Raw genomic sequence first — 27,745 nt, 5'->3', positions numbered from 1 at the left:
TTATTTCATTTTTTAAGAACTACACAACTAAGATATCGAGGGTTACAGTACACTTTCAGTACACTGGTGATAGCGCAAATCTCAGTTTACTCTGTAGCTTGTTGCTAAGTCTAACAGTTAGCTTGTTAGCTTGTGGCACAGCAGGAATGTTGTAGCAGGTGAAGATTAACTTTACTTGCTAACTCCTTCACCCTCCGTTAAGCAATATTGTTTCGATACCTACAATTAGTAAGCCAAAATGTTTTTTTGTCAATCACAACAAATGTAGCTATGGTTAAAACAACTTTAATTGTGACGCTGTCCCTGTCGAAGTTGGCAATGCAGAATTCTACTTTGATTATTTTATCTTAAACACGTTTTCTTCCCCTCAGGATGTAATTTGTAAATCAAAGTCTGACACAAATTCTTTGTGCTCCTTCAACAGGTCAGACATGGCCCCGGACCCAAGAGGCACGTGAAGGAATCGTCTTCAGTCCAAATCAAAATGTTCACGTATTCCTGTGCAGGAGTACTTTCTGAAAAAGCTGATTTATTTTTACCCATATGCAAAATAAAACCAAAGACATATTTCTAAGATGTATTCCTTGGCTTATTGAGCTTCCTCACTGATTCATCATCCTACTGAAAGTTTAGATCCAAAAGGTAATTCAGTAATGTATGTGTAAAGTGCTACTTTTGTGTCACAAATGAGCGATTACATAAAAAATCATTTAAAACCTTTCATTGAAAAAATTTACAAAACTTTTAATAGAAATATTTTAAATAGCAATTTTTTTATATAAGCTATACCCTACTCAGAGTAAATCCCTGTATTGTCCATGAGATGTGGAAAGCATCGGTGGCCCTGCTTACTAGCCTGCGCGTTCACGGCAGGCCCGCGTGGGGGAGGAGCTGTGGAGGGGGGCTGTAGCGCAGCAGAGAGCAAGGGGGAGGGACTGTAAGGTGTGTGCTCGTTCAAATTTTTAGGCTAAGTCCACGTTTCTCAGATCTCCTACTGCAGCTTTAATGCACAACCCTTTTCTCAAGTTTCTAGTCACTTAACCAAATATGGCTAACTGCTGAAGCTAAAGTCGCTAACAGCGAAGCTAACGTACTGTAGCGTTAGCTACCAAGCTTTCAAAGACTGTTATTTAACTAAAGTCACTGAACATGTAAAGAACTGTAAGTGCTTAGGCAGAACTACTATAAGAATACGCGATAAGCGGAAAGTTAGCCGCTGTAATAGCAAAACTAACAAATTGAACTAGTATTGAGTGAGCAGCAACATGCTATCAACACACAAGCACAGGAAACGGAAATGAGTCAGGTACCGTAAACATCTGGCAGTGTGCAACAGTGTGTGACCAAGAGTCCATGGTAGAACTTCAGACATTACCACAATTCACACTCTGAGGTGAGAAAATCTATTTAGACCTTTAGTAGATGGTACAAGATTTTTATTCACTGTTGTGTCAATACCTCAGTGTCAGTCTACTTATTCTCTACAATAAATGCTCAAGTCATTTCTTTGCATCAATACTGATTCTTAACATTTCTTGAGTTGAACGACCAAGCTCTTCATTCACAGACCAAAGGAGGGTGGAAAAAGAATATCAATGTCAGGATATTTGAGAAAGCCTGAGTTGTGTCCAATAAGTGCAGTGTATTAATTTAAACTGGATCACACCCTACAAACAACCAATCACTGGACATCATCTTTTGATATGGGGGGGGGGGTGTGTGGAACATGGATGTTTCAAACAATGCAACTTTGAAATGTTATCGTAGGAAAAGCAAAGGTGTACAAAAAGTGAATAACGGTTAAAATCAATTTCCATTTTTACATTAGAGAGAAGGCATTATAAAGTCAGGAAAGTAGGTACTTAAAGGTGTTTAATTGATTATTAAAATTAGTATGATTGTTTATGTTGACTGAGAGACTGTTTGGCTTTATTACTGATTGAGTAGTAAACCATAGCCAGACCTCAAACAACAGGAGTGTGATATAACAATAATGACGACATTTATAAATAGATTCAAGCTCTACCGATTCAAAATCTATTCAAATTCTCTCTTCTTTTTTTTTCTTTTGTAATGGCGTTTCTAGCCTACTATCACATGGGAAAAGTAACTCAATGTACATAATCTGTATAGTTTTTGTAACTGAGAATCATTTTTTGAATTTGTTTTTATTTTGAATCAAATCGTCAACATATAAATCACAATCTCAATCAATTGAAAAACGTTAAAAACTGTTAAAGTATCAATTTTGGCCATACACATAGTTTGCGGATTTCTGGATTTTATTGTCTCTAATGTTGAGGAAACCTGAATCAGCGATGCCGCCCTTTCTGCCAACTAACGGCAGGATTTCCTGAGGAGGGATAACAAGGATCTGCACGCACAAGAACAAGAATACAAAAATAAACACGTTGCACTCTTTCCAAGACTCCTTTTTATTGTTATATTCTATATTGTTTGTCATACTTCAATTTATTCGGACATTTTCAAAGCTTTTAATTTTAAAATCCTACATCAGAATGGTCTGATATCACCCACGTTTTGTTTTTAGAGCAGCCTAAAAAAAGAGTTGAAATGTATTTTATTTTTAGAAATTTTCAACGCCTTTCATTTTTAAATCCTACCCAAATGACAATCTGGGGGTGGTGTACTAACACCATGAGGTGTCTAAAAAGAAATGAATTGATCGCATTGTAGATCTACTAACATATACAGTGGGGCTCGAAAGTTTGGGAACCCCAGGTAAAAAGATTTTTTAATGTGCATAAAGAAGCCAAGAAAAGATGAAAAAATCTCCAAAAGGCATCAAATGACAGATTAGACATTAGTATAATATGTCACAAAAAGTTAGATTTTATTTCCATCATGTACACTTTCAAAATAACAGAAAACAAAAAAATGGTGTCTGCAAAAGTTTGGGTACCCTGCAGAGTTTATAGCATGCACCTCAAAATCCACGGTGTAAACTGAAGGTTTTGCCATGGCCTTCACAATCTCCAGACCTCAACATAATTGAAGCTCTATGAATAGACCTTGAAAGAGCAGTGCGTGACAGACAGCCCAGAAATCTCAAAGAACTAGAAGACTTTTGGAAGGAAGAATGGGTGAAGATGCCTCAAACAAAAAATAAAAGACTTTTGGCTGTCTACAAGAAACGTTTCCAAGCTGTGATACTTGCTAAAAGGGGGGGGCAGTGCAAGGTATTAACGCAACATTTTATACGAATGTCTAATCTGTCATTTGATGCCTTTTGGAGATTTTTCCATCTTTTCTTGGCGTCTTTATGCACATTAATGAAAAAATTTACCCGGGGTGCCCAAACTTTTGAGCCCCACTGTATGCATAATTTATGATATGAGAAGTATTCCCTGACTAAATAAAAGTAGCTAAAGTCATCCCATTATATTAATCTGGGGACTCACATACTTTCAGTAACTAGACAGGTGAAGACAGGTGCCAGAGGCAGAATGGGGACAGGTGGGAGACCACTTGCCAATATATGTAATCACATGGGACAATGTGGCATTCCACCATTCCTGTTCAGACACAGCCTGGTTTGACCCCCACCCGACGATGATGTCCTTCTTCCTTTCCCCTTACTCCCCTTTCCTCAACCCCGTAGAGGAGCTTTTCTCAGCCTGGAGAGAAGGGTGTTTGACCGTCGTCCACAGGACCAAATGTCCCTCCTAGATGCAACGGATCATCACAGCTGAACACTGCCAGGAGTGGATGAGGCATGCCAAAAGATTCTTCCCAAGATGCCTTGCCAGAGAAAATATCAGGTGTGATGTGGATGAGAAAATGTGGCCAAATGTAGAAGGCCGGGCATATTAGAAGTTGAAAATAATTACATGTGTTAGTGTCTACATGATGTTATTCTATGACAGACTTTAATGTTCCTGTTGGGAGAGAACATGTGCCGGTGTCTGTATGCTGTTGTTCTATGACTGACTAAATGTTCCTGGTGGGAGAGAACATGTGTTAGTGTCTGTATGATGTTGTTCTATGGCTGACTAGATATTCCTGTAGAGAGAACATGTGTTAGTGTCTGTATGATGTGGTTCTATGGCTGACTAAATGTTCCTGTTGGGAGAGAACATGTGCCGGTGTCTGTATGCTGTTGTTCTATGACTGACTAAATGTTCCTGGTGGGAGAGAACATGTGTTAGTGTCTGTATGCTTTTGTTCTATGACTGACTAAATGTTCCTGTAGAGAGAACATGTGTTAGTGTCTGTATGATGTTGTTCTATGGCTGACTAAATCTTCCTGTAGAGAGAACATGTGTTAGTGTTTGTATGATGTTGTTCTATGGCTAACTAAATGTTCCTGTAGAGAGAACATGTGTTAGTGTCTGTATGATGTTGTTCTATGGCTAACTAAATGTTCCTGTAGAGAGAACATGTGTTAGTGTCTGTATGATGTTGTTCTATGGCTGACTAAATGTTCCTGGTGGGAGAGAACATGTGTTAGTGTCTGTATGATGTTGTTCTATGGCTGACTAAATGTTCCTGTTTGGACAGAATGTGTGTGTGTTTAGGAAGAATTATGGGATTTTGAGACATGCACGACAGTGTTTTGGTAGACTTAGTGTATTGTGTTAGTGTATTTCTTGTATTTTGAAAATTAGGGTTGGAGTTTAGTTTACAATGTGTGATTTTGAGCATGAAGTTAACTGTTTTTTCAGTGTGTTGTAGGTGTGTTGGTGCTTTAAGAGTTTTAGGAAAATTGTCATAGCAATTGGAAAAAAAACTAATGTGCACTGAAATCTCTAACTGATAAATCTCTATATAGATTTATACAGGTGTTAAAACATTGTACTGAACTCTGTCCCCCTCACATTTGGAATCATGGCTACAGCTCTGCATGTGTATCAGGTGAGGATCATATTTCAAAAATGTCTCACATTGGACACACCCCAACATTACTATTCACCACAGGAATGCACACACGTCATTCTGAATCCAAAGGACTGACAACATTTCAGTCAGAACTGAAGTACATTTTGCGTCCCAGATGGACTCTCCGACCAAAACAGGGAAGGTTTACCTCCAATCACACAGAACCGACAAAGTGAGTACATTGCAAATTCGCCCATTTATGAGACATAAGACATAGCATTGAATATACAGGTTGGTTTATCGAGCAGCGGATAATACTTGCTTCTGTTACGATTACAGGAATAAAATTACAATAAAAAACAGCTGTAAATTTCATTTTGTCTTAGTTTCATTCAGGTTTCACAGTTAGCTGAGGAAATGAAATGGAAGCCATTTCTCAGCCTTTCTGTGCTTGGTTCACAGGAGATTTCAGAGCAGGAATCCAAAGAAACAAGTTGAAACAGTTTTCACATTCCTGTGCCGCTCTTTCTTTGTCTCTCACTCCCTCTGTCACTCTCATTCATATAGATTATATATACACAGTATACAGAATAGCATTGTTTTCAAATGTAATATGTGATGTTTATTTCTTTTTATTATTATTCGGGACATATGAAATGCATTTCTGGTGGCAGTGTGTACAGACACGTTTCTCTCTTGGTCTCCACAATTTTAACCCTTGTGTTGTCTTCCCGTCGACCATGCAACTTTTTGATTTTATGAGGCTAAATTTTAAATTTTTGTCGCTTTTGTTGTTGTTTGTTTCCAAGTTTTTGAAGCTTTTTCAAACATTTTTGTTACTTTGTTTCAACATTCTATTATAACTTTTTTTCTTCAAATGCTAGAAAATTGAATAAAACACCCACATGCAATGAAAGTAGTGAACTGATCCTTTATTTTATTTTTGTTGTTGATTATAACATTATTAAAATGTTGTTCCTGTGGTATAGTGCTGGGACTGGGGAGATGTGGCCGAATGCGTTTGTTCAACCTACTTTGATGTGGCCCAGTTCTTGCATTGAGATCTCCACATAACCTTAAAACACTGTTCACTGCTTCTCCCCCCTTAATTTACTGTTAACGGTCAAATTTGACTGGACAGTTTTAACTGCTCCTATTTTAACATCAATACCAATAACCCAATGTGTGTGTGTGTGTGTGTGTGTTTGTCGGCGTGCGTTTGTGTGCATGCATGTGTGTTCGAACATTGGGGGTTCACATGCACTAATGGCAGGAAAGTTGAGTATATATATACATACATACATACATACATACTATACATACTGTACATACCTACATACAGTACATACATACTGTACATACTGTACATACCTACATACAGTACATACATACTGTACATACTTACATACATGCATACATACAGTACATACATACTGTACATACTTATATACATGTATATATACATCACAGTACATACACTACTGGTACACTATATACAGTATATATACATACATACATACATACAGTACATACATACTGTACATACTGTACATACCTACATACAGTACATACTACTGTACATACTTACATACATGCATACATACAGTACATACATACTGTACATACTTATTAACATGTATATATACATTACATACATACAGTACATACATACTGTACAACTTATATACATGTATATATCATACATACATACATACAGTGCATACACACTGTACATACTGTACATACCTATATACAGTACATACTACTGTACATACTAACATACATGCAATACATACATACATATTAAATATTGTACATACATACATGCATACATACATACATACATACAGTGCATACATACATACTGTACATACATAATACATACATATATATGTACATACATATAATACATACATATACATACCTACAGTGCATACATACATACTGTACATACATATATACATACATATATACTGCACATACATATAAACATACTAACTACACACATACGTACATGCATACATACATACTGTAACATACATACATGCATAAATACAGACATACATACTGTACATACATACATACATACTTACATACATAATGTACATACAGACATACATACTGTACATACATATATACATACTTACATACATAATGTACATACATACATGCATACTGTACATACATACATACATACTTACATACATACTGCACATACATACATACATACATCATGGCAGAAAATCTCCTGTACTTTTTCTATTATTTATTTTTGACACTTTTGTTAATCCAAAGATTTCTCAAGAATTCTGTAAAATCACATCATAGCTTTAATTCTAAAAATAAAACATATGCACTTTCTATTGACAATGTCTTCAAAGTTTAAACATAAAAGCTTGTACTGCCAGATGTAGCCTCAGTTTTCTGAAAAATATTGTATTTTTGAAAATCAATGCTATGATACACCAATGGCTGCTATGGTCACAAGATCAATTTAATGTTTTAGTGTGCTAAACCGCTCCAACAGGAAGCAATAAAGCCACCATAATAACTGAACAAAAAGTAAATTAACATGTTTAACTAGGGTTCTTCCTCTTTCTGTAACATCATGGAAGTGGATACCTTCAGTGTGGAAACATTATTAAAAGGCTGTTTCATGGCTTTTGTTAAAAATAGCTTAAAAGACTAAAAGCACAATTAACTTAACCATTAAAAATGCTTTCTGTGTAGAATATGGTTTTAACAGGAACAATAGAATAAAACCATAAAAAGATTTTCAATATACACCAGTGATGAGTCTGAGTGTGTGTGTTGTGTTGTTGTGTGTGGTTGTGTGTGTGTGTGTGTGTGTGTGTGTGTGTGCGTATGTGTGTGTGTGTGACAAAAGGCTGTTATGAATGTGGGGGGACACAGTCCTTAACTCGACTGTAGCCAGTGAAATCCTGATTTGGGTCATACACATTAACCATGTGTCTCTGCTCTTGGCAGAAATGGAAGCCCGTGTGCTTGTCTCTTTTCCCCCCCAGTGACAGTGCAACGGGGCCCTGGGATCCAGGACTGAGGGGGAAATTACTTTTCAAAACCCAACGTCCCTTTTTTTTCTAAACCAACTGCCCCCTTTTTTTTTTTACTGGCCCAATTCCCTTCTTCTTTTTCTAACCCAACTGTCCCCTTTTTTTTAAAAACCCAACTGCCCCTTTCTTTTCTAAACAAAAGTCCCTTTTTTTTACAACCCAACGTCCCCTTCTTCTTTTAAACCCCAAACTGTCCCCTTTTCTTTTCTAAACCCCAACGGGCCCTTCTTTTTTTACAAACTTTTTTTCTTTACTTTTTTGGGGCATTTTTGGGTGCATCCAAAAAGTGAGGACTTAATGGTCTCATTAAATTTTTTTTTTTTAGCTTTTCTCCTTTTTAAAAACCCTTTTTTTCAGTAAGTCCCTTTTTCTCCCCCCAATTTGGTTTTTTTAGCGACCTGACACACCACAAACAAAAAGCTGACTGCCTGCAGGTTTTCCACCACGCCCCCTTTTTTGAAACGGGCCCCTTGCAGGGGAAAAAGGAGAAACGAACGGGGAATGTTCTTTTGTTGTTTGAAGGACATGTTCTGTACCCTTTGAGAAGCTTTTTCAGGGGCGGGGGGAAGGAGTAGGGTACTGGGTGAGGACAGCTGGCCCTTTTGGTAGGCCTACGGCCCAGAGATCGGGGAGGTGCAGGGACTGGCATCTGTGTCTTTTCTATCCTCCCGGCTTTTATCTGGTCAAAGGGATTTTCAAAAGCGTCCCCATTCGTTTTTGTGACATTTTGAAGTTTTTTTAATTACAAATACAAGGGAAACTTTAATTTTAAAAGTGGCCCTGCACAAAAGTTTATTCTAATATAAAAGAAAAAAGTTTTTTAAATTTGGGTTTCCTGGTGGGATGAGTGGACTAGCCTTATTGTTTCTGACAATCACATCACTAGACTGTGAAATAGGCTATACTGAGGAATAATGACAGCCTCCCTCTTCATTATCCCACTTATTACAATGCTACTGTCAAAAGAAATGATCATATGTCAAAGACCTTTAAAAAAAATGATTTAATTGGCTATGGTAAGCCGTAAGCAGGCTTGCAGTTGCAGTAATCATTTCTATGGTAACAGCGAGCCCACTATGAGCTTGATTGTTAAATGAGGCCCATTGAGGTAGAAAGTTGAAATTTTGGGGCTACCAAAAGGTAGCTCATCTGGCATATATATATATAAAATATATATATATATATATATAGAGAGAGAGAGAGAGGGGAGGGGATGAGAAAGGTTACTCCTCGACGCAGCGGCCGCAGGTTGGACTCCGACTTGCGGCCCTTTGCTGCATGTCATTCCCCTCTCTCTCCCCTTCCATATCTTCAGCTGTCCTATATAAATAAAGGCCTAAAAATGCCCCCCAAAAATAAAAATGTATATATTTTAAAAAGGAAAGTATTGTGGATATGAAGAGAGCCTACCCCAATACTCTACAGCTTGCCTTGGGTGGGAGGACGACATGGATCCCTGGTGGCTCACCGGGTAGAGCATGTGCCACATGTACTAAGCTCAGTCCTTACTGCAGCGGCCCAGGTATGAATCCAACCCCCAGCCCGTTGCTACATGTCATTCCCCCTCTCTCCCACCTTTCACGTTGTACCTGTCCTGTCTAATAAAGGCCACAAAAGAAGCTCGTCAGTGGGAAGAAAAATGTGCTACCGTTTTGTGTTCTCTTCTTTAGTCTGGAGTCTTTTTGCCCTCAGCTTAGCGTAGCATAGCTTAGCATTGCTTTCTTGCTCCTCTTCTGTGTCATTACCTGTTATGTCAGCCAAGTTGGCTTCTCTGTCTTCACTTTTCTTGCCTTATATGACCTCTTCTCTTCCTCTCTCTTTTGTGGGGTTCAAGACTATGTGCTGGTTTACTCAATAAATGGTCTTAATCTAACCGTCCTGTGTCCATGCTGTGTCCTCCAGGTGCTGGCGCTGAAGGTGATCATATGTCTGCTGTCAGGAGACACTATCAGCCTCATGTGGACAGGAAGGTGAAGGTGCTGCGACTGTCCGAGCTGATCAGCGTCCTCAGACTCCCCCCGAACGCTGAAGCCTGTCCTATGGTCAGCCTTTCTGCTGCTTCCCAGGTTTATCAGTCTTGAGTGACAGTTAGATCCTGACTCCAAGCGTTGCTGTTTGCAGGAGAACATGTCGGCGTTTTGTGTGGAGACCCAGGACAGAACCATGGTGTTCGCTGCGCTAAAGGACGACTGTGTGGAGTGGGTAGAAAAACTGTGTCTCCACACGTTTCAGGTGAGAGGAAAACAGAATTGACATCAATAGCGTTAACGAATCAGTTTGTATACAACGACTGGTTAGTCTCACATAGCCTGATTTTTTTATTCCCAGTAAGTAAGTGTGCACCATTGTAAATGGTCCCAACCAATCTTCACATGCAATGTGTGACAAATACATCAATTTTACGTAAATTATGATTTTTTTCTTTCGGACATACTGAGCAATTATTATTGTGTCACTTATTACGTCGGTTATGAATTCTGTCTTCTGACTACATTGTAATATTTTAACAAGTGAAACAAGAGCAACATGGTACAATAAGAATAAAGAAATAAAAAGCATGAAAACATGTCATGAATAAATGTTGAGGAAAGTAGCAGTTATAGTTGGAAAATATCTATAAAGACTAAAGCAATACAGTTTCCCTGAAAAAACATGCAGATTGTCATGAAAGATGCTTCCAACTGAAATATATTTTGCAAAATACCGTGAGACTGGGTTGGCCATCATGCAACTCTTCAATTTGGCTGCAGAAGAGACTACAGAAGTTAATCAGCGCTTGTCCGGGAGGATATGGGGGGTGCTTTGAGGAAAAACAACAGTGAAATCCCAGGGCTGGGACGATATGCTTTGGTCCCAATTGGATTCTTTCCCTATACATGGGTGCCAATTGAATTTGTATCTTGATTTATTGCAATTCTAGAAATATTGTGATTCGATAGTACTGGGATTTTATTTTCCTTCACAAAACAAAAACAAAAGTTAAATTAAAACACTTCTAGAGACAACATATAATGAGACGTTTCTAAAAACCGATAGTTTTCTAATTAGAATGACATTCTGTCCCTCAGTCAGTGTGACATTTATTTACTTTGTAAAGAAGAACTTAACATGGATTTTCGCTTTGTCTGGAAACAGATATGCTGTAGAAAATATTTAGCTCAATCATTGGTAAAGAAAATATCTATTCTAGGGAAAAGTATTGATTTAACAAAAAATTGTTGCTAAAAACATCACGATACTACGGGAGTCCTGGAGATGACATGGATGGAGAAGAAAAAACTGTACTGGGGACACACATTTTTGCGAGATCTCGGCTTTGTTTTGCGATATATTGAGTTCAATTTGCGATATCTGGAGTTTCATTTGTGAGCTCTTGCAAATCCAACAAACAATAAGGCTAACCTTAGCTAGTAGCGCTAGCTAGTATCTAGCTAGTAGCACAACCTTATGATTACATCTCTTTGGTCGTCTATCGTTTATTTAAATTTAAGTGTTGTAATTATAAAAAACATTTTCGTTGACTGATGTCAACGACTGCAGGCTAACCTTATTAGCTAGCTAGTATCTTGCTAGTAGCATGACATGATTACATCTCCTTGGTTGTCTAAATACATCCATTTTTTATTTTGATACCCATGGAAACGATCAGGAACAAGTAAACACAATGTTTAACATTACTGAATATTTCATTCAATGAAATGTAAGTCGTTATGGATAAAAGCGTCAACTAAATTACATGAATTATGAGAAAAAACTTGACTTGTAAAAGACACAAGAGAGAAGCTCATAAACGCGCATGTTGCTACAACAAGACAAACTAGCACAAGCTACTAAAGGTTAGCCTGCAGTCATTGACATCAACAGGCAACAACAATGTTCATTATAACACTTCACTTCGGCATGTATTAATTAGTAATGCTTATCAAAAATAAGCGATGGATGTGTTGGATGGATGTAGACAACCAAGGATATCTAATCATTATGTCATGCTACTATTAGCCCTACTAGCTAAGGTTAGTTTTGTTGTTTTTTGGATTTGCGAGACCTTTCTGTAGATTATTTATTATTATTAAGGTTCTTTGGCAAAATCCAGTATCTAAGTTTTGATGTAGCTACTGCTCATGGTATCTCTGCAACCCCCCCACCAGAGAGGTGTAGCCCCCGGCTCTACTCAGCTTCACATGGAGGAGAACCAGATCTATGCCTCAGCAGATGAAGGTAAACCTTTTGTTCCTATGCTATGCCTTTATCTTCTTTCTCCTCTCCTTTGTTATCGTAACACGTAGCATGTGAATAATAAAATATCACTCAACCTTTTTCTGTTTTCAATGAATTTGTTTTTAATGTTTGAAAAGTTATGCAAAGTGAGCATATTTTTCTGGAAAAGACGTTTCAAAATGGCTAAGGTCACCGTTGAAAAGACAGGGTGACAGGTTTTTATTTGAAGCCTGCTTGTGTTAGCCCCCAGATTCATTGATTAACATTAACGTTAGTCTAGCGTTACATACATAATGTAGCTAACAAGCCTGAAAATGACAAAAATCAATGTTTCCTCCTCAGGTAGCGTTCCCACAGAGCCATGAAATCAACAATCAACTGGTTTATTATCTCTAATGCACCTTCAGTTGTAGCACTCGGGATTTCATTAAATGGGGCAATGACAGGAAAGGTTCATCTTATTTTATTTGAACTTGTGTGTAACATTATTATGACCAGTTTTTACTAATTTAGTGGCGGTCGGTGTAATGTTGACATAGGTCAGCCAGAAGAAAAAAAACAGTTGTAGGGATGTCCAGAGGTGACTGGGTGGATAAATAAATTACTTTTAATATGCTTTAATATTTTACTCATTATAGGCTAAAACATGAAGTTCTTCAATTTCCTCAGCACACGGTGCACACTTGATCTTGCTTGGTCTTGCAGAGACCAGACTGTCCTTCTCAACCATAAGGACCATATGCATAGAACTGGCTATGTGATAGAAAGAGAGCTAAGAAATATGAATCCATTATAACTAAATCGTTTGTATTACCATTCCAGAGTAATTGAAGACACAATGAAAGAAATAATATTTCTATCCTCACCTTTCTAATGAAATATGACCATTATAAGCAATATCTAGTTAACAATGATGCAACTGAATGTCTTTCTCTGCTACTTTACTACAATTTGGTGAAAGTAAACTAAAATACAACATTAAGTTCCGTTTTGACCCGGTATTAAAATCAGCTCTGAGACAGCTCAGTACAAGTGTGAATGCATGGAGATGGGATCACTGAGAGCCCATTCAGAGGGGGTCTTGGTCACATGGGGCTGCATTCCCAAAGTGGGTACATTAAGGGCGGTTGGTCTCATCATCTGGCCTCAAGGTGTTCATCAATCAGACATGCAACTAATTTAAATAGCAATACGATATAATTCAATAAGCATCTATAGGGCCTGAACTATAGACTCTGCAATTAATTTGATTTTTTTATGATCATTTTCTCTGTTTTGAAGCCATATTTTGGATGTTCCATTAAAACAGTTGTAGTGGTTCAAGGAGAGTGGTTGGACACATGTCCAGTGAGAAAGACAAGAGGGCGAAGTTCTGAAGCTGTCATCATTGGTACACAACTAGCACACACTCTCCGAGATGTGGTTGTTAAAGGGATAATTATCAAGAAATGATCTATCAATATCTATCAAGCTAATCAATATCTGTAACTCATCAATCACCACAACTTAGGGCAAACCTAAAGGTTCCCTGGGCAAAGATGTGCTTATGTTCACAGTTTTGCACCAAAATGTTTTGCATGTATCCTTTTGGCCTAATTGTTGAATGTATTCCCATCCTCGTACAAATATACAGTATACATATATACTGTATATCTCTTTTTTATGTATGTGGTACACACTATGCAGTCCCACATTCTACTTGTTATTCATGAACTTTTCAAGGATCAATAGCAATAATAATAATAGTAACACCTCTCTTTTGTCCAGCCTCAGAGTTCTGGGTAATGGTTCAAAAGACTGAGGCAGCGACACGCTGCGGCCTGCAGGGGTCGTACTGGCTGGAGGTGGGGCGAGAGGCGCTGCTACTGAGAGAAACACAGAAGAACATTGTCAGAGAGTGGCCGTATAAACTGCTGAGACGATATGGGAACGATAAGGTAAAGTTTTCAATATCAAACAATCCCAAACAATCCAACTTCCCCTTTAAATGCTCAATGAATACTTAATTATACCGTTTTACAAGGGTAGGCATTACAACTGGGGTGTTGCCTTGGATTGCTTTCCATACTTGAGTTTGCTATGCTCATGTGTCTCTTTGTGTTTCATCACCAGCTGGCCTTAACCATCGAAGCAGGACGACGCTGTGACTCTGGTCCTGGAACATTTACCTTTGAGACACAGCAGGCTGAGAAGATATTTGCCCTAATTCAGAGTACCATCAAACAGAAGACTCTTACTGTAGGCAACCAAAACCAAGAGGGTCAGAAAGTTATGGTAACCAACATACGGGCTCATTCCCCGCTCCCCAGAGTACCAGATGTGACTAGTATTGCTGTGAATCTGGAAAACAAACTGAGGACACAGGACAGTAAATGTGCTGCTGTAGAAGAGAGTGCACGTGCCCAGGAAGATTTGGTTGGTCCATCAGAGAGTGCATTGGTGCAGCCAGTGCCAATCACCCTCATGCCTCTTCCACTGGTGCCCACACATGGCAGCCGCTCCGGAGGACACCTCGATGGCCAATCAGAAGCTATATATGCTGACCCAGCTGATTACATCCAACCTGTACCAAAAGCGCAACCGTCCGTTGCTCTGTATGTAGACGCTGCAAGTGTTCTCCCGCTCAAACCCCCCAGCTCCAGAGAATCTGTCACTCCGTCTCCTAACCTCTCTATTTCACATCCCTGCTTCCCCTCCGATACACCAGATTCAGTCTATGCAGAGGTCTACGACAAAATCAGTCCGGCTCAAAATATACAAGTTGCAAATGACGAACCCATTTATACTGAGCCAATGAGCAAGGGGGAGAAATGTGATAAAAAAGAAGGCAAAGCAGACCCGTTTGCACACCTTTATGCTCATGTCTGGAAAACAACCCCATCATCCAACAACGCCATCCCTTCCTGCGCTTCTATGAGCACCGCTGACGCCACAGCCAAGTCTGTTGATGATGTCATCTACGAAAACCTTGGCAGCATTTAATTTAGTTGTCAAGTGTATATATATATATATATCATGCTACAATGCCTAAACCAAGTCTATGCAGAGCCTGACATTTATTTTTGTACAATGACTGTAAAGAAGAAATAGAGTAAGCACAGCTCCTGTATGGATTGGCTTTCTGTTGTGTATCTGTATACAAACTATTGTTCATTAGTTCTGAAGAAAACAGGGCTGTGTGACTGGCTATTCATTAATAAGCAAGTAACCAAAAAAATGAAATAATAATAAATAATAGTAGAACTTGTAACAACCATGGTGTGCTCACCAACACATCCTAAATAGAACCATCATGCTAAGTGTTGCACTCGATTAGCATTGCTGGGCTCATGGTTAGCAGGTAAAATCGATAAAAAAGCAGAACAAGAGCTAATGGAATTCATAGTCAATAACCCTCATTTATATAGAATTATACCTAATATTTCAGTTAAAAAAGCAGAAATTATGAATTATTTTGACTAATAGTCAGACAGAGGAATGTACAGATGAGTTTAGTCAGTGATCAATTGTATTTGCAAAGAGTCCAATTCATTTTTTTTTTTGTGGTAATTTGCTTAAAAAGAAACCCATATTTCAGATATAGACATTTTTTAAAGGGGTCAAATTTGACCCGAGGACGACAGGAGGGTTAATGCCATAAAGTGGCAACTATATCTGAAAATGTTACATGTATGTATGTTGGTTTACATATGATGTTCTTCTGCTGTAGGCCTATAAGTATCCTATAGTCCTTTCATTTGAGATTATTTTTTCATTAAACTGTGTATAATGATGCATAAATAGTGAAGATGCTTGTGTGTATGTATGTAAATCCTCTCCTGGCTTAAATTCCACCAATTCTGTAACCACTGTGTATATCATGTTTTTATTGTTGGTTGAAGCAATTTCCCACAACCCAACCCAATTTTTGCAGTGTGTAATTAAAGCAAATACTATATTAATTAATTAAAAAAAATACCAAAAAATAAAAAGGTTACGAACAATAAAGTGAACTTTCAACACTTAAAACAGCTGTCATCAAAGAGTCTCTATTATGCTTTTGTTTTAGATTTTTCCCATCTTCTAGATGTAGAAAATACAAAAAATTAAGCATTATTTCATTTTTATTGACTTTTTAATTGCATTTACATCGTGTAACATGCCATCGGTTTCTCACATGTGACAACCACATTGTGTGGTCAGAAAGGGACCAACCTTAACCCAACTCCTGATCACCTATGGGACATAACACACACTGGGTCTACCCAAATGCTGGCTCATTTCATCTGACCCAACCTACTTCTTGGTATTAACTCTATTGCTGTGGTAAATATTACCCATTTTCTCGGTTGTTGCCTCATTTACTTTTTTAATTTATGTAATATTAATAGCAAATTATATAAATATTGTGTAATTTACACCACCGTGGGTTTATTTTCACCTCTACACTTCTCTTCTTTTTCATTATTACACTATATTATATTATATTATATTAATATTATTTTACGTTATATAATTTGTGATACATTTGTTGCACAGCATTACAGTGGTCAAACCAAACTGGCTATTAAATAATGAGAAGAACTATGACCACCTTTTGTATAAGGGCCAGCAGTCAAGAATGGAACAACTTTGTTGCAGCTGCTAACAATGACATCATTTACTGTTGCTGGACCAGTTCAGTCTCAGCCTTGAGAGAAACAGGTGTTCCTGAGGAGAACCAGGCAAGAATGGCAGAGGACAAGGTGAAGTACACAGTCTAAGTCAATATTCAAAGGCATTGCCTGCTAATGCTAAATTGACAAATGAAGAAGTATTTTGGTCCAATTTGTTTGTTGTAAGTCTGCAGAATCATAAATATGATCCAGCTGGACATTGATAATGGCACATAACCTGTATTTACCTGCACAAGATGGACATAAACGGATTTATATGACCTAAGTTAATAGTGGTAACTATTAAATTTGGTTGGACACACACCCTTGTTGTTAAAAACAGATAAACAAAAACAGCTATGACCAGCGTACATATTACATTCTCAGTCACAGAAATAAGCAGAAACTCAAAACACTCATGACTCAACTATATGTCGCCGTGTAGTTCAGTCAGTTAACTATAATTTTCTACTGGTGTGAGAAAGTTCTCAAAGTGTAATGAGTGTAACATTGTTGTGAAATATAAGTCAAATGTGAAGCAAGTGAGCTGCATAGTAACATATTGTTGCAGATTTTGGTCACAAGGTGGCAACAATGACTCTTGTCACAAGAATAAAAAGGAGTATTTTTTCCTTCCAAAATGATTCTTCAGTGTTCTTCAAGTTCCGATATGGGCAAATTAGAATGCTGAAAAGAAGACAAAGAAAATCAAACAGAGATTCTATGTACAAACAAGTAAGAAGGCCTACTGGAGGGTGGAACAAGAGAGATAGTTGTAAGCAAAGGTGATACTGTATTTACAATTTTTGAAAAAGGGAAAACGCTTTTTTTGTCCAACGGTACATCGACGAAAGGCAAAGTAGAGGACTTTGGGTTCATCCTTTCTGGCATTGATTCTGAGGAGCCCCTTGAGTGTCACAGTTGGAAGTTTGTTAGAGAAAACTAATAACAAGATCCTCAGACTCTACCTCTGTACAAAGCCAGAAGATTGTAGTGATTCTGAGCTTAGTGATGAAACAACAGACATGTCCTTTTCACCTGACACATGCATCTCCATCCTCATCCAGCCCATCACTGCTCTCCCCCACTCCTGTCAAAAGACCTCAAACTCAAAGGAAGAAGCCTGACCAAAACCATGAAGTTTCCAGAATCTATGTCACTTGTCACTTTTTATTTAGATTTGTAAGAGAAAGAGATGAGAAGGGCCTATTCCTCAGGTACTGTACCGAGTCGGACGTGTTCCTATAAAAGACCGTTAAAGTCACATTGTCACATTGTTAGAACAAAATCTATCTCTGTGTTGAAGAGTGGAGTGTGGGTAATGGATTGGCCTAATAAGGCTCTGCTTGCTTGGACAGCAAATGAAAACTGCACACACACACACACACACACACACACACACACACACACACACACACACACACACACACACACACACACACACAACACACAGTTTTATGTAAAAACTGTTTGTGGTTGATATTTTCCATTGTTGTTCAAATTAAATTAAAAGATTTAATTAAATTACAGTGTAATGTTATGCAGATCTTCAAACCTGGAAGAGTTTATTTGTTGCCAGTACTGTTCTATGTTGTCAGTGTCAAGTGTGCTATGTATTCATTTTGTAAGCACACTTAAAGAAATATTTGACTTAAGTAGAACCAGTTTCAGCAGTCTTACCTGAAAAACTCAAAACCCTACCAGGAAAACTTGTAGTTTGTTGATTAGATTTTAAACACATTTTTTGTTTTTTAACTCGTATTTTGGCCTATTTGCATTTCATTTATATGCCAATTTTAAGAAACAATTTTGTTTTGCTTCATTTGATTTGACAAATAGGACCCTGCACTTTCCTGTAATTTTCACTGTCTTTTTTAATCTGTGTTAATGTGCTGACTAAGATTTTGTTAGTCCATTAGTCAGTTCTACCATGCTGAATTAGTAATTTCCTGGAAGATTAAACCTCAAAATCCACCGTGGCTTACATCAAGAGGCGTAAACTGAAGGTTCTGCCATGGCCTTGACAATCTCCTGACCTCAACATAATCTCACTATCATATCTGATAAGCATGATATTTAAAGAGGTTCTTTTGAATTATTGCATGTGGACAACTCAGACTTTACAGATTTGTTGTTGAAATCAACTAATCAGTCAGTCGATCCATTCTATGTCTGTTAGTTGGCTTAGATTGTCTTTAGTCGAGGACAGCCCTGCATTACAATGACTTTCAAGATTTGTTACACTTAAGGGACACAGACCCTCATTTTTATGTAAATTTGTCTCTTGGACCCAAATCTGAGAATATTTTTATTAAACCTATATATGATTTTTTCCAGAATTCCATGACTGGAAAACCCTAAACCCCTTGCTGGTCCCAAGACCCAACATTCTTAACCTGGTCTACTACCCAGAAATCGCATTATCTTAATAAAACTTTTCAACACAGCATCAACTGATGCAATGTGCCAATGATACTTTTGGAGAGGCCTCATTGCTGGAAATGCCATCCTCATTATCATCATAATCGTTATTAGAAGCATGGACATTGCACCTGTCTGTATGCTACAACAACATAAGTGATGAGGCTCTGCCAAAAGTGCTGTTATTAATGGCCTCAGGTCTTTGGGAAGTCGTATTGCCTCTGTAGCGTTATGACACTGTGCTATGTGTTGTTCTCTTACATCAGCATCTAACACAGCTCATGCAGTTCATGGTCACAGGGATTGTCTGTTTTACACAGACAGATCCCACACTTATATACTGTGGTGGATGCAAATAATCTTGTTCGTGATAGAGCTCAGGTACCTTGTACATCAGACATGGCTTTCCATGATAATTAGCAACACAAAAACAGGAGGATTTTAATACGTATGATGATTTCTTTTGCAAATGAGTACATGGAAGAAGCCACCTTAGCCACATTACACTGTATATATTAATTATATATCATTGTAGCATCATAATGGGGAAATGCAGTATTGTTTTATGCTATGGTGGAGTTATCAACAGAATAATACTGTGCTCCAGCTTCAGCCATAGTAGCCTTCATAATGAAGACAAGAGTATTGACAACAGGACAAAAAGGCCTACATATTGATGCCAAATAAGCTTGGAGAAGAAGAAATATGTAGCTACAGAGCGAGAAAAAAAGAAGTTTAGACACATGTTAAAAGGGTGCTCTTTGGTGGGGGACACAAACATTCATATAAGAAGAGGAAACCAAAACCTGGATACAATCCAAAATAATATTTCCATCCATCCATCCATCCATCTTCATCCGCTTTATCCGCTGTATCGGGTCGCGGGGGCAGCAGCTCCAGTAGGGGACCCCAAACTTCCCTTTCCCGAGCCACATCAACCAGCTCCGACTGGGGGATCCCGAGGCGTTCCCAGGCCAGGTTGGAGATGTAATCTCTCCACCTAGTCCTGGGTCTTCCCCGAGGCCTCCTCCCAGCTGGACGTGCCTGGAACACCTCCCTAGGGAGGCGCCCAGTAGGCATCCTTACCAGATGCCCGAACCACCTCAACTGGCTCCTTTCGACGCGAAGGAGCAGCGGCTCTACTCTGAGCTCCTCTCGGATGACTGAGCTTCTCACCCTATCTCTAAGGGAGACGCCAGCCACCCTCCTGAGGAAACCCATTTCGGCCGCTTGTACCCTGGATCTCGTTCTTTAGGTCATGACCCAGCCTTCATGACCATAGGTGAGGGTAGGAACGAAAATTGCCTGGTAGATCGAGAGCTTCGCCTTCTGGCTCAGCTCTCTTTTCGTCACAACGGTGCGATAAACAGAATGTAATACCGCACCGGCTGCTCCGATTCACCGACCAATCTCACGCTCCATGGTCCCCTCACTCGCGAACAAGACCCCAAGGTACTTAAACTCCTTCACTTGGGGTAAGGACTCACTCCCCACCCGAAGAAAGCACTCCATCGGTTTCCTGCTGAGAACCATGGCCTCAGATTTAGAGGTCCTGATCCTCATCCCAGCCGCTTCATACTCGGCTGCGAACCGATCCAGTGAGTGCCGAAGGTTACAGACTGATGACGGCATCAGGACCACATCATCCGCAAAAAGCAGCGATGAGATCCCGAGCCCACCGAACTGCAACCCCTCCCCGCCCCTACTACGCCTCGATATCCTGACCATAAATATTACAAACAGGATTGGTGACAAAGCGCAGGCCTGGCGGAGGCCAACCCTCACCTGGAACGAGTCCGACTTACTGCCGAGAACCCGGACACAGCTCTCGCTTTGGTCATACAGAGATTGGATGGCCCTGAGAAGGGACCCCCTCACCCCATATTCCCACAGCACCTCCCACAATTTCTCCCGGGGGACCCGGTCATACGCCTTCTCCAAATCCACAAAACACATGTAGACTGGTTGGGCATACTCCCAGGCCCCCTCCAAGATTCTTGCGAGAGTAAAGATCTGATCCGTTGTTCCACGACCAGGACGGAATCCGCATTGTTCCTCCTCAATCCGAGGTTCGATTATCGTCCGAACCCTCCTTTCCAGCACCTTGGAGTAGACTTTACCAGGGAGGCTGAGAAGTGTGATGCCCCTGTAATTGGCACACACCCTCTGGTCCCCCTTTTTGAAGAGGGGAACCACCACCCCGGTCTGCCACTCCTTAGGCACCGTCCCAGACTTCCACGCAATGTTGAAGAGGCGTGTCAACCAAGACAGCCCCTCCACACCCAGAGCCTTCAGCATTTCTGGACGGATCTCATCAATCCCTGGGGCTTTGCCGCTTTTTTATAGTTTTTGTTGCATTTGTGGTCTCATGCCTGTGTTGCATTGATTTATCATTATTGTTTTGTCTATCTCTTCATTTATTTTTTCCAAATTTTTTCATCATATCTTTTTCCTTCTCCCCCTCTTTCTCTGTCTTTCCTTCCTTCCTCATGATATAGCCATCTTAATGAAAATATGTATCCCATGTAGGCCTATGTGAACCCAGTATTGAGCTCTAAGATAGTGTTGTTCTATGTTAAAAATTGTACTAACGAAAGCATAATGTTTAGGTCAGTGGTTGATAGAGAATCAGAGCAGTTAAAATAAATTGATGTTGCATTTTAAGCGTAATCTATAATTACAAGTGCACACCAGGATATCAGGACTGATTCTCCTTTAATAGGGTAGTTATCTTTAAACTGTCAATCAAAGGCGTATTCACAAACGTAATGCTAATGAATCATATGTGATTCATCAGCATTTTAATTGATTCATCCTTAGTTGTGACACAGCTTGTAAAGTTGGATTTGATATGAGAGACGAGGTTTAAGTGTTTTTTTAAGTTTGATTGACAGATGAAGCCTACAGGTATAGACAGGTGTACAGACAGATATACACACAGGTGTACAGACAGGTATACAGACAGGTATACAGACAGGTATACAGACAGGTGTACAGACAGATATACACGTTACAGACAGAAATTGACAGACAGGTGTACAGACAGGTGTAAGACAGTGAACAGACAGGTATACAGACAGGTGTACAGACAGTATACAGACAGTGTACAGACAGGTGTACAGACAGATGTAGTACAGACAGGTACAGACAGATTACAGACAAGTGTACAGACAGGTGTACAGACAGGTTACAGACATACGAGTATACAGACAAGTGTACAGACAGATATACAGACAGGTGTACAGACAGGTGTGCAGACAGATATACAGACAAGTGTACAGACAGGTGTACAGACAGGTATACAGACAGGTATACAGACAGGTATACAGACAGATATACAGACAGGTGCACAGACAGATATACAGACAAGTGTACAGACAGGTGTACAGACAGGTATACAGACAGGTATACAGACAGGTATACAGACAGGTAGACAGACAGGTGTACAGACAGGTATACAGACAGGTGTCCAGACAGGTATACAGACAGGTATACAGACAGGTATACAGACAGGTGTACAGACAGATATACAGACAAGTGTACAGACAGGTGTACAGACAGGTATACAGACAGGTATACAGACAGGTATACAGACAGGTAGACAGACAGGTGTACAGACAGGTATACAGACAGGTGTCCAGATAGGTATACAGACAGGTATACAGACAGGTGTACATACAGGTATACAGACAAGTGTACAGACAGGTGTACAGACAGGTATACAGACAGGTATACAGACAGATATACAGACAGGTATACAGACAGGTGTACAGACAGATATACAGACAAGTGTACAGACAGGTGTACAGACAGGTATACAGACAGGTATACAGACAGATATACAGACAGGTATACAGACAGGTGTACAGACAGATATACAGACAAGTGTACAGACAGGTGTACAGACAGGTATACAGACAGGTATACAGACAGGTAGACAGACAGGTGTACAGACAGGTATACAGACAGGTGTCCAGACAGGTATACAGACAGGTATACAGACAGGTGTACAGACAGGTATACAGACAGATATACAGACAGGTATACAGACAGGTGAACAGACAGATATACAGACAAGTGTACAGACAGGTGTACAGACAGGTATACAGACAGGTATACAAACAGGTAGACAGACAGGTGTACAGACAGGTATACAGACAGGTGTCCAGACAGGTATACAGACAGGTATACAGACAGGTATACAGACAGGTGGCACAGGCGGCAAATTGATATTAAAGCTGGTTCACATCAAAACAACATGAAATACATTCCTGCGATGTAGGCTACTATATTGACGATATGGACAATGGAGGACAATGGAGGACTCACTTTGATAATCTTAACAAAGCAGAATTGGATGAGACCCTTGTCTATGAAATCCCCATTAAAGTCTCCAGTTGCCTGGGACTCCTGGAAGACGTCCCTCCAATAGCTTGTTCAGTCTCCTGTAGACCCCCCCCCCCCAGCTTTCAATCCATTGATTTGCTGTACTGCATCCTTGGAACACACACGTCCCATCTATATCTATAGTTTGATAAGACCTCTGGGTCGAGAGAGGGTTTTTTCAGGAGAGGTCTTATCACAGCTACTTTAACCCTCCTGTTGTCTTTGAGTCAAATTTAGGTAATTTTTGGCAATTTTATAGCATTTGCAGAAAAAAAATGTGTGACAAATGTAAAAAAAAAAGAAAAATGTTAAGAAAAAGACAAATGTCAATAAAAGTGCCAAAAATGTGAACAAATGTGAAAAAAATGACAAAAAAAGGCTGAACAAAGTGACAAAAATGTCAAAAAAAGTGACAAATGTAACAAAAAAAGCTTTAAATAATCGGGGAAAAACCCACAAAAATTTCCAAAGGCTCAGAAAAAGGCCACAAACATTGAAAAGTGACATTGGTGGAAAGACACAAAAGGGTAGACAAAGACAACCAAAACGATGATAAAAGGTTTTTCATTTGAAATTTTGACCCAGAAAACAAAAATTTGCAGGTAGGCGAGAAGACAACACAAGGGTTAAATGACTTAAATGAAGAGTTTGCTCGCATCCAGATTATATGACGCGAAAACCCATCAATGCATCCGTTTATTCCAATGCCGAAAGGGGTCAGCTTGTCATAGGAGTCCATATGACATAAATAACTGGTCCCTGGGACACTATGACATCTTCTCCCAAGTCTTGTTCCTCTCCGTTGCTGAATGTCCTCTGGGTCAAGATGTGACTGAACCTCCTAAACCATGTCTCGAGTAACACACAGCCCAGCCATTCTGCACCTCTCGTGCATTATTCAGTAACCATGAAGACGACCCGGTCCTCTTGTCTGGTTGCTAATGAAGTTAGCCATCTCAGCATGATCACTTAATTGGGCCAGTCTTCTCTTTAAATGACAAGGACTAATGTGCCTGTGTTAGACTTTGATTGTCATCCTGATGCGTTGCTCAGTAATGCGATCTGCCATTTTCACTTCCCCGGGACTCACCTGGACCAGAGAGTGGCAGCAGCTCTTAAAGGCTGAAATCAGGACCATCACATTAACCAGCCATGAAAATGATCCCACAAAAAAAAGAGTAATGCTGTGCCACAAATCATAATAATAAACACAACAAATATCAAAGCACTATATGGATCGCACAACCTACCGGTAGGCTACAGCTACAGCCAGTGGCTGTAACAACAACACTTTATTAATGAATTTGTTAGCTCGAGAAAACACAATTCGTTATATCAAGATAACAAATTAATAAGAGATAACAGTGCATCAAAAAAATCCAGGGCTGCTCTTGGCTTGCGTATGTTCTAACAACAGAGTGGACTTTTTTAAATTTCCCCTCTGGAGATTAATAAAAAGTATGAAATTTTTACTTAGATTTTTTTGGGGACTGTTTTATTGAGAATGTATTGTTTTAATTTTCCCACCAGATGGGGCTGTTTATCTACTAAAATGATGGACAGTCTCTGACAAAAGTCTTGTCGCTTGTGTACAAATTGACCTGAAGTGCCGCTGAAATATATTTCTAATCAAGATTTATTTACAAGAAATGGCTCATTTTAATCCCAACAGCTTTTGTAATAATGTTTCATAATAATGTTTCATAAAAGTATTCTAATATTCACAGCTTGGTAAAGCCCATTGAGTCAATTTTTGCAAAGACATAAGTGTTGTCGCCTTGTCATATGAGCTTCACCTGTGACTACTAATGGATCAATTAGGTCTCAGGTGTGTATAAAAACAACCCCAGTACACTAGACCTTCACATCAACTGCAACTAGACCTCTGCAAACATGCCTAAGATTCACCCTGAGACTAAAGTTTTGATTATCAAGAGGCTGAAGACCAGATCCACTGCTGATGTGGCAGACACCTTCAATGTGTCTCAGCGTCAAGTACAGAGGATTAAAAACACATTTGAAGACACTGGAGATGTTTTGACAAGCCCAGGTCAGGCAGACCCCGCAAGACAACTGCTCGAGAGGACCGTGTTGGCTCGAAAATCCAAGGCCAGCCCATTTTCTACTGCAGCAGAGCTCCACCAGACCTGGTCCCCTGAAGTCCCTGTGTCAACCAGAACGGTTTGTCGGATTCTGTCTCGAAATGGCCTCCACGGTCGAATCAGTGCCCAGAAGCCAGCACTAAACAAAAGACAATTGAAAAACCGTGTGGCATTTGCCAAGGCCCACAGCCGGTTAAAAGGATGGATGCTGGAGAAGTGGAAGAAAGTGGATTTTTCAGATGAATCTTCTGTTGAATTACACCACAGTTGCCGCAAATATTGCAGGAGACCTACTGGAGCCCGCACGGATCCAAGATTCACCCAGAAAACAGTGAAGTTTGGTGGCGGAAAAATCATGGTCTGGGGTTACATCCAGTATGGGGGTGTGCGAGAGATCTGCAGGGTGGAAGGCAACATCAATAGTCTCAAATACCAAGAAATCTTAGCTACCTCTTATATTCCCAATCATAAAAGAGGCCAAATTCTCCAGCAGGATGGTGCTCCATCGCATACTTCCATCTCCACTTCAAAGTTCTTCAAGGCGAAGAAGATCAAGACGCTCCAGGATTGGCCTGCCCAGTCCCCAGACATGAACATCATTGAGCATATGTGGGGTAGGATGAAAGAGGAAGCATGGAAGACCAAACCAAAGAATAGTGATGAACTTGGGAGGCAGGAAGACTGCTTTCCTAGCTATTCCTGATGACTTCATCAACACATGGTCTGAATCCTTGCCAAACCGCATGGATGCAGTCCTTCAAGCTCATGGAAGTCATACAAGATATTAAATTTGAATCTCACAGCACCGCTATTTAATTTGCCGACATATTTTAGTATTTGCAGTAAATTTGTTTAATATATGTATAGGCGACAAAACTTTTGTCTTGCCAAAATTTGACCTTTCTGTCTTGTTTAAATAATAAATCTTTTTTTAGTGAAACTAATTTATTTCAGTGCATTGAACATCATTTGGGAGGGTTTTAGCTTTTCATATGAGCTATTTCTTACACCAATTGATTAATTAAAAGTCAGGTTAATAGCAGGTGTTTCTACAAAATAGATAAGCGACAAGACTTTTGTCAGGGACTGTAGCAGGCAGACAGATTATTCTGAAAGCGTTGTCTCCTCAGAGCAGCATGTCTCCTCAGAGCAGCATGTCTCCTCAGAGCAGCATGTGTCCTCAGAGCAGAATGTGTCCTCAGAGCAGAATGTGTCCTCAGAGCAGAATGTGTCCTCAGAGCTTTGTAACTGTAACTATGTTTCTTTACATGTATTACTCCCCACACAACAGCATCACATAGAATACACTTACCTGCTTGTTGTTATTATTGTTATTATTATTATTATTATTATTATTATTATTATTATAACAGCAACCGATCAAATTAAAACGATCTTCAATGACTTTTAGGCAAGCTCAAACGTGCTATGATGTAAAATAAAGACGCAAACATTCCCTTATTAACAAGTACACAAGTGTATTATTTTCTTTTATTTATATATGCAAGCAGGTTTATGTCTTTACAAATAAAAAAGCCACTGTCTGCCCAAGCTGTTGGCACATATATTTACAAAAATGGAGGAGTGAATCAGATAAAGCTTGCTACTAAGCAACCCGAGTGAAGTACAAAAAGTCTAGAACACTATGGTGGGACAGAAAAACAATACTCCCATTGTCCAAGATGTCCAACCTGACATTAAGCATGGGTCTGGAACATGTGATGATCACAGACTGGCATTATCAGCTTTAGATCTGGGCTGCAGAGGATCCTATCTTCCCTCCTGTGAGACAGAGCGGAGGGTTCAAAGCTGCAAAAACAGGTCCCATCTTTTTCACAGAGGGTTAGATATCAGATTTCATGTTTTGAAATCCATGCTTTAATAAGCTGACATTGCCAGTTGTCTGAATCCTGTCACAATAAGATGTGGCCAGGGGTGGACATGAAGGACGCAGGATTAGGAGACATTCATCTTCACTAGGGGACGTGGGTTGGATGAGGAGACTTAAAACAATGGAGTGCGGGCAGCTCACATCCTCTCACCAATTCCAACAGCAGGCAGTGGATGTCAG

The 27,745-nt window shown here is 39.5% G+C and overlaps 1 protein-coding gene across 1 annotated transcript; it reads left to right on the top strand.

The window, feature by feature from the left end:
* The first annotated feature begins 4,934 nt into the window (after positions 1-4,934).
* On the top strand, positions 4,935-16,073 carry LOC116695529 (docking protein 1). Its single transcript, XM_032525835.1, has 7 exons — positions 4,935-5,071; positions 7,828-7,901; positions 9,814-9,955; positions 10,035-10,145; positions 12,062-12,131; positions 13,899-14,068; positions 14,244-16,073. The coding sequence occupies exons 1-7, from the start codon at positions 5,015-5,017 to the stop codon at positions 15,111-15,113; spliced, it is 1,494 nt and encodes a 497-aa protein (XP_032381726.1). The 5' UTR covers positions 4,935-5,014; the 3' UTR covers positions 15,114-16,073.
* Positions 16,074-27,745: the final 11,672 nt, after the last annotated feature.

The sequence above is a fragment of the Etheostoma spectabile genome, chromosome 2, assembly GCF_008692095.1.
Source record: "Etheostoma spectabile isolate EspeVRDwgs_2016 chromosome 2, UIUC_Espe_1.0, whole genome shotgun sequence".
In the NCBI taxonomy this organism is placed as follows: Eukaryota; Metazoa; Chordata; class Actinopteri; order Perciformes; family Percidae; genus Etheostoma; species Etheostoma spectabile.
This window is presented reverse-complemented; position numbering and strand designations above follow the sequence as displayed.